Source organism: Sinocyclocheilus grahami, unplaced genomic scaffold (assembly GCF_001515645.1).
Source record: "Sinocyclocheilus grahami isolate Dianchi unplaced genomic scaffold, SAMN03320097.WGS_v1.1 scaffold28.1, whole genome shotgun sequence".
NCBI lineage: Eukaryota > Metazoa > Chordata > Actinopteri > Cypriniformes > Cyprinidae > Sinocyclocheilus > Sinocyclocheilus grahami.
Genome location: NW_015505207.1, coordinates 1,367,087 through 1,381,669, shown reverse-complemented (window position 1 = coordinate 1,381,669; position 14,583 = coordinate 1,367,087). Strand labels below are relative to the sequence as shown.

The 14,583-nt window shown below is 38.1% G+C and overlaps 1 protein-coding gene across 5 annotated transcripts in view; it reads right to left on the bottom strand.

The window, feature by feature from the left end:
• The window catches only part of dachd (dachshund d), a 117,722-nt gene that overhangs the window by 55,981 nt on the left and 47,158 nt on the right, over positions 1–14,583 (bottom strand). For all 5 annotated transcript variants that reach the window (XM_016255584.1, XM_016255591.1, XM_016255598.1 and 2 more), the window contains exon 2: positions 2,200–2,315. In XM_016255584.1, the coding sequence (XP_016111070.1) occupies positions 2,200–2,315 (116 nt within the window). The remainder of the gene's footprint in view (positions 1–2,199; positions 2,316–14,583) is intronic.

Below are 14,583 nucleotides of genomic sequence, written 5' to 3'. Positions count from 1 at the left end.
TTTTTTTATTTTACAGTGGGGTAATTTTGGTGCAGTAGCACGAGATAGCTTGATTTCAAACTTTTAATTGAATAAAAAATTTAAAGTAAGCAGTCAGTAATAAAATAAGAACAAAAAGAAATTAATAATGATAGCACAAATAGAAAATAACGACAGGCCTTCGAATTAAATAAATTGCTTTTTAGTTTTTCAGGTAGGTCTAACAGTAGGGTTAAGATATTTCATTTATTTAATTTTTTTTACCAATTATCCAAATAATGTTTAGTCCTAGAAAGCTATTATTATCAGAACACGTGAGCATAACATAGCGGTTAGCAGATCAGTGAATGAGAGGGCAGCGTTACCAGAGTTGCCCATATACCACACCATGTTACAACACAGTAGGGCTATTGCAGACAGAAACAGTACTGTACTACATCGATGTTTCCTATCGGCTCAATTTTTATGGAGCGCACACACATAGAGCGGGATAATACACAGAGCGTCACACCACGTGAAAGTGAAACCTGAGCGGTGGCGACTTCAGAAATGGATATTATATAATAGATGCTTTTTTGAACATTTTAGCAATTTAAAAATATTAAAAAATTATTTTTTACACGGCACCCCTGCTCTCGACAGACGGCACCCCGGTTGGGAAACACTGGTTTAAACTACAGGCTCAAAATTATTAAAACTGGATTGTGTGAAAGATCTCCTAGACTGGTGGAGATAAGGGCAAAATTGGCCAAATAACAAGACTACCAATTATTTAACGGGATACAGCCTCACTACCATTGTGACATATTGACATAAACTGGTACATTCGAATTCAAATACAGAATAATTAAATAATAAAGAATTAAAATCACTTTATAATAACTTTCATTAATGTACCCTTCAAGTGAAGCTGGAAATTTTGTTATTACAAGCATTTGAATGACCAAGCAAATTGGAAAAGAAGAGGAAAACTCTAGAATTCTAGATTATAAATTAGATGGTAAGTTGTGATGTTGGAAGAAGGATGTCTGATCCATTATATTAATAATATCATAAAATATATCAATAAACTTAATAGAGATCAGTGAGCAGAAAGCAAGTAGTGGAGAATTATAATGAATGATCTTGCAAGTTATTGTAATTGTACATGCTGCATTTCAATAATTGTAAAGGATAGATAACAAGAGAGATAGTCATTTTAAAGAACACTTCAAAAGATAAAGTTAGTCACTCAACATTCTCAGTTTGCTTTATTTAAGAAACATTTCGCTTCCCAGGTGCACTTGAAGGCATTATAACGTTCTAACATTATATACTCTAATGCTTACCACATAATTAATCAAGATAACTGATCAGCATTGGTGCTAACAATGACAAGATCTTAAGTTCAATTTCCAGCGAACACGCATTGCTTGGAAGCACTGTAAGTCACAGTGGATAAAGTCTCTGCCAAATGGCATGCATGTATTGTAAACGTAAAGTCATCATGAAGAGCTGCTTGTATGAAGACTCTGTGCTAGCTTGTTTTGTGACAGCAAGATAATTTGTCCAATAGGACAGAAAACATCATACTTTGCACAGAAACAAATAACAAAACACTTAGGTTTTGAAAATTATAACTATATGACTTTGTGTTCAATAATTGCTCAAGAATCCACAAGAGAGTCTTAACGAGAAGTTAACTGTACATTAACAAGGAGTGAACCATAACCTAATGACTGTGTGTTATTAAAAGATGGCAGAACAACCAAGAGCACGATATGTAAATCAGGGCCCTTTCTCGCAAATGACTTCAAAGCTGCTACAATGAAAACCAGCCGTAAATAGAACAAAAGCACAAGACTTGCTCCAGGCGAACTGAAGGCACAAACGTTTGTTGTTGATTCTTGTGGCGATAAGCTTACTTTAACATCACATCGTCCTATGTACATACAGCAGTGAAGTGGATTTAATCGGGCTAATTAAAATCCACTCAAGGCAGAATGCAGCATCCACTATGATAATCTGGAAGAGAACAACTCTCCACTCTAATTTATTCTGTAGCTGTGGTTGCACAGGGGGGGCTTGCTGGGAAGGGAGGGGGGTCGGCCGGGATGGTCAATGGTTCTGGCTGGTAGTTTGGATGAGGGCTGTCAGATTTTGCAGCGTGCCATTTAACGGATGGGCAGCGGACTGCTGCGAGAATGGGCCGGGGCGCGGGAGGAGGTCCGTGTGCGTTACCTGTGTGGGGAATGATTCCCGGCGACATGAGGCCCGGCACCGAGTGCGGCATGATGTGAGGGTTCTCCGGCGATGTCACACTCTGGGTCCGTTTCGGAGGCCTCCCGGGTCTTGAGCTAAAACAGAAGTGAAGTGGCGGAAAGGGGGAGGTAGAGGGAAGTGAAGAAAGAAGGGGAGGGGTGAGAGACAGAGGTGGCCGTTAACATTCGGACCAGAACGCAATTCCATTCCGAAAAGCTAACATGTACTGTAAATAAATTCCTTTTCAAGGACAGTTGCTTTCTGCTGCTCGACATAATAGACTTCCATAACTAATTAGATTACACAGTGAATTCATTTCCTTTATTGAAGATCAACCACTTTTTGATGTATAATTCATAGCCAGTACCTCGTTACCTGCCCTTCTGTATTAATATCCCTACACTATTTGAATTACCTCGTTTGCATATGCTAAAATCCGGCCATGCGGCTTTCAGCCTGGAAATTACATGTTAACTTGTTATAATTATTGCAGTCAGGCCACTATTGATTTATGAGACTTTTAAAAACCAAATATGTGCAGTTCTGGTAATGAATGATATTCTAAGGTTCTTCAGGAAATTAAAAGGCAACGGCTGCCTTAGGAAACGTTCTGCTTGCTTGATTTAATAGGAGTCATAGCTGGAAGCTGGTGTGACTGAGCGACTCAGACCTGTTGTGCATTTATGATGGAAACTTTTATTACTTGAAATGAGTGACCAAGATCACACAATGATTAATGACACAACAAGCGCAAGTCAGACGGAGGGGGGAAAAACGCCCCTCCGAGCTGATTGTCAGATATTTTTCACACATTACTATGTTCTGTTCAGCCATGCATTTTTCCCCTCTAATTTGGGCAAAAACAGAATATCAAAAAGGCCTTTACGGAAATATTTATTCACAGAGAGTGTCCGTAATAAATCAGTGTGTTAGTTACAGTACCAAGGGCTCTGCAGCCACTGGGGACATCTCCCCCAATTTTTACCAAAAAGGTGATTCCGTCCCAGCATTTTTTTTTTTCAAACTAACTACATACAGAATGCATTCAAAATACGACAAGTTGCTCAAATGATACACACAAACTTGTTATGGAGAGTTGGTTCAATTACAACCAAGCTAGTAACTGGTTACTGAGGCACAAGACCCTCCATTCACAGTTATATCAAACATTGTAAAAAATCAAGACAAAAACTAAATATATAAAATACATACATACATACTATTTATGGAGCAATGTGAAATTAATAGAAAGGATTAATACAGAAAATTATAAATAAATAAACCCATAGATCTACATTTATAAATAATATTACATGGTTTAATATTTTTGAATGAACAATTAAATGAGAAATAACTGTTCCTGCTTTTGGTTGTTACCAGAGAAAAGCTTATTTTCAGGGCATTGTCTATATTTCACAGCACTTCCTTTACAATTGCATATCAGGACATGATTGAAAGAGGCCTTCATTAACTCAAGGTTTTGTTCCCTGCTTTTCCAGTGACTAAACAGGGCCTCATTTTCATGGCCAAAAGGAAAGCAGAAGAGTGCATTCACTACGACCCAAGGCCTTTTTAAAAGCTCACTTATTCATGTACCACCAAAGTCTGTCATGTGCATCAGTTTAGTCCATTTACAGACTGGGCAGATGAGCTGCGTTTCATTGCGTTTTATCATGTTTTATCCCTGACAGGCATGAAATTGAAACGGAAATTCTTTACTTCGCACACTAAAAAACAGAAGAGGCCATAAACTCCATGCTCAGAGTGTTAGCCATGAGAAGGAGCAGCACTAGATACAGCCAGGCCTGAGGCCATTCACACTGTAAGGAGTTTGAACCGTATCAGCCTGTTCAGATGTGACAGAATCATTTCCACATCGCATCACGCAACGGAAATAGAGACATCATCATACTTCATATAAATGTTCCAGTAAGGGATTTCACTCTGTTATTATAGATTCCTTTTTAGGAATCTTTGATATTCATTTTTACAGCGCCCCCTCTTTTCATATTTGGCATTAGCAATTTGCTGTTTGAAGTATTTATGAGAGTCTTTTCTGGCATGTGGCAGGCCATAAATGAATAATTTGCACAAAAACGATTCTTTCACCTTTATAATTTTCTCTAACCCATAAAATATAAAAGGTAACTTTGAGCAGAATGTTCAAGCTGCTCTTTCTCATACAGTGAAAGTGAATAGGGACTGGGGCTAGCGGCTTGAACAAAATTATCTGCATACTCAAATTTAGCAAGTTGCAACTGGTCACGAGACAAACTTAAAAACAATGACATCTGGCATAATTAATGTTAAAAATCCACTTAAATTTACATCAATTTAACTTACAAGACTTGCATAAATCTATGACTTCAGCTATTGAAGCTTTTTGTCATTTTACAGACTTGACAATCTGCTAAAATTCTTTAGCGTTGCACAACAGAAGGAAAGTCTTGGAACGACACAAAGGTGGGTAAAGGATAATACAATTTTAATTTTGGATGAACTATCCCTTTAAATACAGCACTGTGTCTGAAACGATCACATGCCCGAACCACAGAACATCCTAAAATGAAATTCCTCCTCCTATAGAAACACCTCTTTGATCTTATGAGGGAGATTGCATGACAGTTTTGCTGTCATCACTTTCAATGTACTGAGCTGAATTATTTATGAAAGACCTCAATAGATGGCATGTGATAGTAAAAGGCTTCCTCCCTCCTCCAGCAACAATGCCAAAAGCAGAAAAAACTTGGACAAAAAAATGGACAAAATGTCACATCAACTTTAGCTCCAGGAAGAGCAGGGGATTGTGAACAAAGCAGACGTTTAGCCTCTGAGCTGTGGTGGGATCTGCTTACGGAGTGTTTACACCATATTTGACGAAGGTATAGATTGGAAGAGGAAATGGAGAATGAAGGCTTTTTATAAGGCTGCAGCAGCAATATTTTAACTTAACATTAAATATAGAACAGGACAGTTCACCCTAAATGAAAACTCTGTCATTGTTTACCCTCGTGTCATTGCAAACCTGTATGACTTACTTTCTTCTGCATAACAAAAACATATATGATAAAAAGCATTATGAAAGTATCATAAAATTCATAATACTCATTTTTTTTCAATCCATACAATACCTTTATGTGAGGAACAGAGAGCAAAACCCTATAAAAGACTCTTTAAACGTACTTGTGGAAAAATGTAAAAGCTTTCTTTGTCCATCTTACAAAATAAGTCCTTCAGAGTTTGTCCTGATAAAAATAGTTGTCTCATGATAATTCAAATTGGTCTATTTCGATGAACTGATAGATCAAATTCAAAAAAGTAGTCATGAATCAGACTAAAATAGTTCTTGAGTTGAAGTCAATAATTATGTCAATTTTATTCTGTTCACTCACAGAACTACAGCACACAATCATATACTGCAGGATACTTTTATGTTACTTCTATGGAGGTTTTGCCTCCTTTTGAAACTTGAAAGCTCCGGTTCCCATTCATTATAAATGTATGGAAAAGTATATTCCTCTTTTGTGTTCCAAATCAAGAAAAAAATTAAGTCATACATGTTTGGAAGGACACGAGGGTGAATTATGATAATTCTCATTTTTGGCTAAACTATCCCTTTAAGTGATACATAGTAAGGTTTTTTGTTGTTGTTATTAAGCATCTTAAATTAAACTAACTTTATTTTGTTTGGCTTTACTTTTTTGCTATGGCTTGCTTTTAATTTATGACAGCACGATAGTGTTCTGAAAAATAAGTTGGAAACAAAGCTGAATAACATCAAATGTTTGAAACTGAAATCCCCATCATGCGACAACACAGAAGGTTTTCACTTAAAACAGGATGGCCTGTGCTCATATGTTCAAGAGGACACTGCAGTCATTTAGCTGAGATATGCATGAGCGTTCTCTGCTGTTTGTCGCTTCTCTAAACAGTGATTATGGGGCCACTGAGGACGAAAGGAGAACAAGAGCTGGACCTTCACAAAAGAACGAGTACAATTTGTCATGTGCTGGATGCTGAGTCCTTAAATAGCCCAGCACAAAAAGTCCTCAAAAGTAGGCTATTAGAGCACAACAATGGTTCATGAGATCCACTTGTGTCTGAGATATGCCCTGTCCACTCCACTACTGGATGTCACCAATAGCAAACATAGTTACATCCTTTTTCCTTTCCTTTCCGTTTTTCTTTTTTGTAACTCTGGGATATGTTTCCACACAATGGGAGAAGCAAGGCTATCTGTGACGTTTTGCTGAGCACGATGCTGACAAATTCAAATAAACAAGATTTTCACCCCTAGAGGGAGAACGCATTGTTTGCTTGCATTTATTTATTAGATAAAGCTGAGTGGTTTGTATTACTCAAAAGGTAAACATTTGAAATTAGTTGCAAAATGCAATGCAGATACTGTCAACCAGTTAAATTAAGGAAGAGGGTTACAGCCAGGGTGCAAATTATTAGGGGGTTTTAGGGGTCTGACCCCCAAATTAAGATTTGACTCTCTAGCCTCAAGGGAAGGGGGTAATAGGTTTAAAAGGTCTGATAAATTCTTATACTAAACAGCTTTAGGTCTACATATTACATAAAGTACGTTTAAATACAGTTAGGTATAATGTTGAGGAAAAACTGTTCATTTGTACATTTTTTTGTGGCACCAAATAAATTAGGCATACAGTAGGTTTGGCATAAATATGATTGTTCATCATGGACTGTATATCACAACTGGTTACAGTATGCAAGTTACAGAAGAAATGAAGTGTTCTTGGAATTGAACTCTTATCTTCTAAGAGACACCAGTGGAAGCATGAATGAATAAAAATGAAGATTGTCAACCTAGAAAATCCTGCTCCATGGCATTTGCTTTTCAGCACAACAACCAAATCACCCAGCATTCTCTCTTTATTGCTGATTCCATAGTTAATAACAGATCCTGTCTCCCAACTTAGGAACTTTTATAGACAGCACTTGCCTGAGGCCAAAAAGTGGCAAATTTGTAACAAATGTAGGAATTCTCCTTTTGTTTTGCATTCAGCGAAAAGAAAATAAGAGTGAACTTTCCCTGAACCATGCTTCCTTTAATGGACTTGGTCCATGTTGACCCAGGAGTTCACAATGGAACATGATCTCCTCCGTCCCACCACACTGAGAAAGCAATCAGATTAAACCCACAAAATATATGGCCATCTCACTTCCACAATACAAAAGTTTGCAAATAACGGAATTCACCCTCCTTTGTGTTGTTTCTTAATAGCTGTTAGGAAACAACGTTTATTTAAAAAAAAGAATCACAAAAAGTATTTCTGTGTTAAATACCAATATACTGATATAATAAACAAAAACCTCTTAAAACGATTAAATACTGAATTAAAACTACTACAAAAAAACTACAAAAAAGTGAAGCAGTTCATTAAAAATACACTTCCAATCTTTATGTTGTTGTTGTTTACAGATGTTTCTTTCTTTTAGAACAGGCATTAATACTCTAAAAGTGCAAAAATTATCTCAAACTATTATCAAAAGACTAGTTTAAATAATTTTATCTCTGTAATAATCTAGAGTTGTTTTGTGCACATAACAGGCATCATGAAAGCTAGTTTTAAAGGAAATCAGTGACCAATATAATTGCTCCAATATTTACTGTATAGTTTATTGTGTAACATCTATTAAACTAATCTGTCCACAGTCAGTTTGAGTTTCTTATCACAAGTTTAAAATCCAGTATTTCATTTTACATTTATAATATTTATTAAACACAAATGTGAGAAGTACACAAAGATTATATTTGATCAGTATTTTTCCAACAGGTTTGTGGACCTTTGGACCTAATGGAGACACATTTGGTGCCAGCAGATGAAACGTTATCCTGGAGTCAATGCATGTCTCGCTCAGGTTTACAGAAAGAACATTCCGTTTTGATTCGCCTCAAATGGAGCAATTAACCTTTCCCATCTTCCTTTTGTTTGTCATTGGGAAAGGTAAAGATGAAGATATTTATTCCATTTACTCGCAGTCAACCAAAACAAGCGGACGAATCACAGCATCTCTGCTTCTGTAAATACAGACTCCTCCAGAAGCCCGCCAATCAGGCCTTATAAAATATTAACCCAATGTCATTGCCCTTTTCAAATCTCTCACCTGGAATTCCCTAATTGTTCCCTTTCTTTATCTCACTGAAGCAAAGTGTAAATAAATTAACAAAATAGCTTTTATCAGCCTGAATAACCTTTTAACTGAAGGATTATCACTGGTTTATTTTTCATTTCTTTTCGTGCGATAGCAGCACATGCCTCATTGATTACTTTGCTGAGGTGGTGGCCAGCAGAGAAAACAAGGGCCTGATAACAAACCTCAGATTAGGCCTCCTGACTTTGCAGCTTTACTCATTTGGTAAGGTAAAGATGAAGATATTTATTCCATTTACTCGCAGTCAACCAAAACAAGCGGACGAATCACAGCATCTCTGCTTCTGTAAATACAGACTCCTCCAGAAGCCCGCCAATCAGGCCTTATAAAATATTAACCCAATGTCATTGCCCTTTTCAAATCTCTCACCTGGAATTCCCTAATTGTTCCCTTTCTTTATCTCACTGAAGCAAAGTGTAAATAAATTAACAAAATAGCTTTTATCAGCCTGCATAACCTTTTAACTGAAGGATTATCACTGGTTTATTTTTCATTTCTTTTCGTGCGATAGCAGCACATGCCTCATTGATTACTTTGCTGAGGTGGTGGCCAGCAGAGAAAACAAGGGCCTGATAACAAACCGAGGTCTCCGCACTAACAATAACACACTACGCTCAGATTAGGCCTCCTGACTTTGCAGCTTTATTCGGCTTGATTAGATGGAATGCTGGCAGGTAAAGCTCCTCCATTTTACTATGCAATCTTTGTGTGGACTGACTGTAAGATCGAAGCATATAACTCTGCCCAATTGATCATAGTTACAAAGATATTAAATTTAAACTACTGTACACTGAAAGAACACACTTGAAACTGAATCATGAAACTGGGCCAATGCATTAGACTGGATAATCTGAACTGATGGATTCCAAAGAGAGTGGAATGATTGCACATGGTTGTTTGAAAGATTTTTAAGGGGCAGTTCACTCAAACACAAACATTCTTTAATTATTTTCTATATAAAAATATATAAGTTGAGCTCAAAACAATACAAAACAAAACCAAAATCAAAACAAAACTGACAACCAAACCAAACAAAACACAAAACAAAAAACAAAATAAAACAAAACAAAAAACAAAAGCAAACCAAACAAAGACCAATCAAACAACAAAACAAATAAAACAATCCACAAAACAAGCATAAATGTGGAACAAATAATTTTTTAAGACAGTTCTTTTCTTTGAAATGGTTGATCAGATTGGCAAATCAGGCTCGTCCAGTTTTTCAATTCAACTTACTGATCCAATAGTTCTCAAGTTAGGAGTGATGGGAAGATTATCCATGAAAATTACTAACTTTTGGTCTGTTTAGCAGACAAAGATATCAAATGGCTTCAGAAGAAATGGGATATGTATATGGGGAATACTTTTATAGTGTGTTTTTTCGTAATTTTTGGACTATGTGTAGTCTCTACAAACTGTTGTTATATGGAAAAGAGGAGCATGAAATATCCCTTTTGTTGAATTTTTGGGTGAACTATCATTTTAATGCTTAAAGTCTTTTACTGTTTTTAAAAAGCTCAGGACCACCATGGACATGCTACGGCCGCGATCGCATTACGAATACGAAACACTAACATTCTCGCCTTTGCAAACCACTAAACATTTCTTTTATTCTGTACACAGTCCACCAGCATCAACTTCTCTAGAAGTTTTCAACAAGGGTCCAAGGGAAGCAAAGTAGTGGAATCTGCAACAATACATGATATATAGCAACTGGCGTGGCTGTCTCAGTCACTTACACCTGCACATGAATGGAACGCTAACAGAAGAGGTCAGCCAGAGCGCCGCGATGGCCCGTTCCACAGGCGCTCCTGCATTAATCAGCACTGCCTCAGATCTCCATTTTATCTCTCCCTTTATTTACATTGAACTGTTGTTGCTTTATCGCCACCAGCTCTCTCTCTCCCTCTCACACCTGTCACCCTCAGCCAGGTAGACGCCTTATCAGATCAGCATAGATGGATTATGTGTGAGCACTTCATATAAAGCGTTTTATAAGCAGGAACAGCTGCATCCGCTGGTAAACGGTGAACTTTTGTGAGGAACAATATATTAGATCAAATGCACATAATCAAAGGGAGCAGTTACCCTCAGCGACCTACTAACAGCGGCCCTCTCCTCCCCAGATGTGTTTTTCTGCCCAATCCTTCAACAGTCCCGCGCCAGGCATAACATTTGGAGATACAGAGAGCTCCCAGGTTATAAAAGTGGCCTTCCTGCTGCTTTTGTACACTGCACGGTCTGATTAAAGACTCACTGGGCAGGGCCATCAGATTGCACCGCTGCAAAGGAACTCAGAACCCAGTCTTGTTCCTTCCTTGAGCTTTATTTACATGGCTGTGGCCTCATGTAAGTATGCAGAGCAACTGGTCATAAAACATATGAAAATGTATGTGAGCCCTTTGAATTTACCTGTCTGAGTTCTTGCTATTCACAAGAAACAATTAAGAATTATTGACTTGGCCAACATCTCCAATGTTGGACTGCAGGTTGTCTGACTTCGGTTAGCTTTTTAAGAACTAATTAGGATGGTGATTTCCATACTTTTTTTCAAAATTGTGTGTGTTGAATTTGTTTGTTTAAGCATAATGTGTTTGTCTATTTTTGTGACTAAACTGAAATGAAACCCACACATCTGTTGTAGTTTGCAAAAAACATTTCAGTCAAAGACATTACTCAGGTGGTTTTTTTTTTTCAATATGCCAGAAAAATGGTTCTTGACCATAATGCTATTCATGCCAGACTATGTACAATTTCTACAATTTTCTAAGTACTGACTGTGTATTTTTCAGGTTTGTATGGGTTGTTCTTTTATATTGTTGTAACTTGAAAAACAATAAATTTTATGAGCAGCTTATCCAAATTCCAAGCAAATTTGCATTCTTCTGGACTGGATTTTTTCCCACTGTAATATTCATGCATTTGTCCTGCAAATTACGTTTCTTTTCCCTGAGATTGCAACTGAAAATACAATATTGTAGGGAGATCTTAGAGGGGAAAAATATCTGAAAGGAAGATAAACTGCTGATTATTTTAATGCATCATTAATGACAAAAAGCCAATTTCTTAATTGCATACTTTAATTGTGAAGCTTAAAATTGTTTTGTATCAGTACTATTAGCACTAATAAGGAGCAGCAGGCCTGTACATCCTGGGAACTGATGTAGAATGCCTAATTGGTTGACTTTTCCGTGCCTAATGGACGATTCTCTTAATTAAAAAGACACTGCAGAAAATGTTATAGATCAGATACGGCAGAGAGAGGGAAAAAAGTAAATGCAGTTAATCAAATGTATTAAAATGAACAGTTCCAGGAAAGTTAAAATGAGATGGCTAGATATGATTTCCATCGCAATATTTATTAATTTCAGTCCCTTTGGTTAACAAAACAGAGCTGCGCTTATCTTCAGAACGGTGAGGAAATGCTCTCAGTGATCTCCCTTTACCATGCAGAACTGTGATGCATATGAAATAAGTCTTCAAAACAAGGCTTTAAAAACTTACTAGTCAGGGTGCCTTTGAGGATATTTAATTAAAATCTAATCCTGCATTCATTAAGGCTCACATAAATTAAGCTGTCATTCATAAGATTTATGGTTTCTCATTTGCATATTGCATACAATTCATCAATTACTCAAGTATGAAAGGAGCACATTTCCCTTGGAGCTGCCTGCTGCCCTGCCAGCATTTGAAATGAGAGAAAGAGCGATACTGTCAGGCATTCGAAACAAACTTTCCCCACAATGTCTGCCTCTTGATTAATCTAATTTCCAAGGCATCCTTTTACAAGATTGTACACAGTCCAGCTGCAGTTTTCAATTATATGTCCTGTCCTCACCACTAACTTTGAATGGGAGATAGATGTAACGCAGGGCAAGTATCCAACCCCGGTCTCCTCCACATCACATGCCTGTTTACCCAGATCTTCGTAAATTAAAAAAAAAAGAGAGAGGTGTTTTAGAGGCAGATGGAGTCGGGAGGGAGGGAGAAGGGGGAAATGCTGTAATTTTATTTGGTGGGATGTCAGACGAACGGCTCGGAGTGTAATAATAGCATATTTCCTGTCACATTTACATCCGCCGTGCTTTCTGACAGAGGGAGGTTTCGGCGAACACATTAAATGACTCCCTCTTCGAAGAGGCACTCGGCCACTGTGGGAGAACGCCGGCGTGGAGGAAGTGCTTAAACCGAGCCGAGCGTGAATACTTCTAAGATAAAAGGTCAGGCGAAAACAAACAGATGACTTGCGAGGATGAATAGAATTAATTGAGTCATTAATATGCATGGCTAATAAAGCTCGAAAAAATTCTACGTGGAGAACGAAATCATTGTCGACTATTCTCTCTTAATGGCCCATATTTTCAGCTCGAAGGGATCTGGGACGTGTACGTATCAATCTCTGAGAGGAGGAGGAGGGGGGTGTTTGACGAACAGGTTGGGATAACCTCAGCGCCGATTGTTAAAGTCAGACAAAGCAAACAAAGCGAACTTGTTCTAGTGAGGATATTAATTCCCAATTAATCCCAAATTCTGGCAGAGGAACAGATCAGTGCAGCAAGTGAAAGTCATGCTGAAGGGTACTTAATTGGTTCCCAATAGTAAAAGAGCTTGATAACAGAGATCAAGCCACAGTTTATTAATCCTTCCCATTGTCTTATGAAATTGTCGTCGAAAGTAACTTCAGATAGAGCCAATAGTTAAGACTTTAATGTGCTTTTAATATTAACAAGAGGAAGCAATTAAGAGGCCACAAAACAATAGCACTCAGACTGATGCATATTAATTCGGCAAATATGATTTCAGAATCAATACTATTAAGGCAGTGTGCCACACAAACAGGCTCGCCTACACTCGCAAACACACACACACACACTTACAAGTCTAGAGGCTTTTTTTCTTTAACAGAGAACATCTGTCCCACATTACATGGAATTGTGTTTCATAAACATCCATGTTTTGCATTACACGCATTTAAATTAGCAAATGACAGCGCAGCCTCCGTATTTCTGTTCATTCTTTGACATTTCTGTCGCCCACTGACTTTCCAAAGTCATTAATTCAGTCGGCCGCAACTGAAACAGACCACGATGATAATTATAACGTGAGCAAATATCTGATATTGAGCAAGGCGTAGGATGTGAGGTCTGTATCCTCTCAGGGACAAACAAACTTAACGTCAGGACTAAACAGGAAGCCCTTAATCATTAACATTAATTGGACTGTGGAATCGGAATCCTGTGTGAAACATTAAACAAAAATTATCCACTGTTTATACTCTTTCTGCTTTCTTAATAATTAATGAAATGTAAATATTCCAGGGAGTCCAGAAGTGATCTGTGGTGGGAGAGGAAGAGCGATGTTTACACAACGGCACAGCGAGTCTGCGTGGAGAGACGAGGGTTGCGGTCCGCCCCATCCTCCTCCTCCTCCTCCTCCTCCTCCTCCTGCGCTTTTAGATACTGTTTATGCAGAACAAATCATCCTCTGTGACTCCCGGATCCTGATCAATTCCATTTGAACGCAGTTTACTGTGAAAACACAACAATTGAAGCCACAAAAATGCTTTCTGCTTACAGAATCCCTCGATTTGTCCCTGCTAAAAAGAATCAAGGCCCGGCTGCTAAACGCACGTCAGCGTCTCTTTGATCCTTCAGGACAAATCACTGACTGCGTGCGGAGAGCAAACAACCAGAACCTTTTAAGACAGTTGGAGGGAAAAGCGCCCCACCCAGTCAGGAGACAAATCGAATGTGGCACGTACAAGTTTACTTTCATCCTCGCTGTCTGATTGCCATCAACTGCCAAATGTGGCATAATGGCAGTGAGACAAGGCCCGTGTCGTTAAACCCACAGAATGACAATTACTTCAGACAAGCTTTATCAGGGCCCGTGACCCAGCCTCCACAACGCTAACTAAATCACTCGCTTTATTCCTGGAAGCTTGCGATTCCATTAAAAAGCTTCATGAGGAGGTAAGAAAAGTCCATTTAGACTCAGCGTGAGAGCAAATAGTCCGACTCAGCACATCGTGCAAAGTCTTCATACCACTTGATGATGTAATTCTTAATGCATGGCCCTGGTCCACATAAATCTTAAGCGAGACATCACCTGAGATTTTTTCTGTCCCTTTCTGCTATCTCTCTCTCTCGGTTTTATGATGAATTGTTTGCAACATCTCTGCGA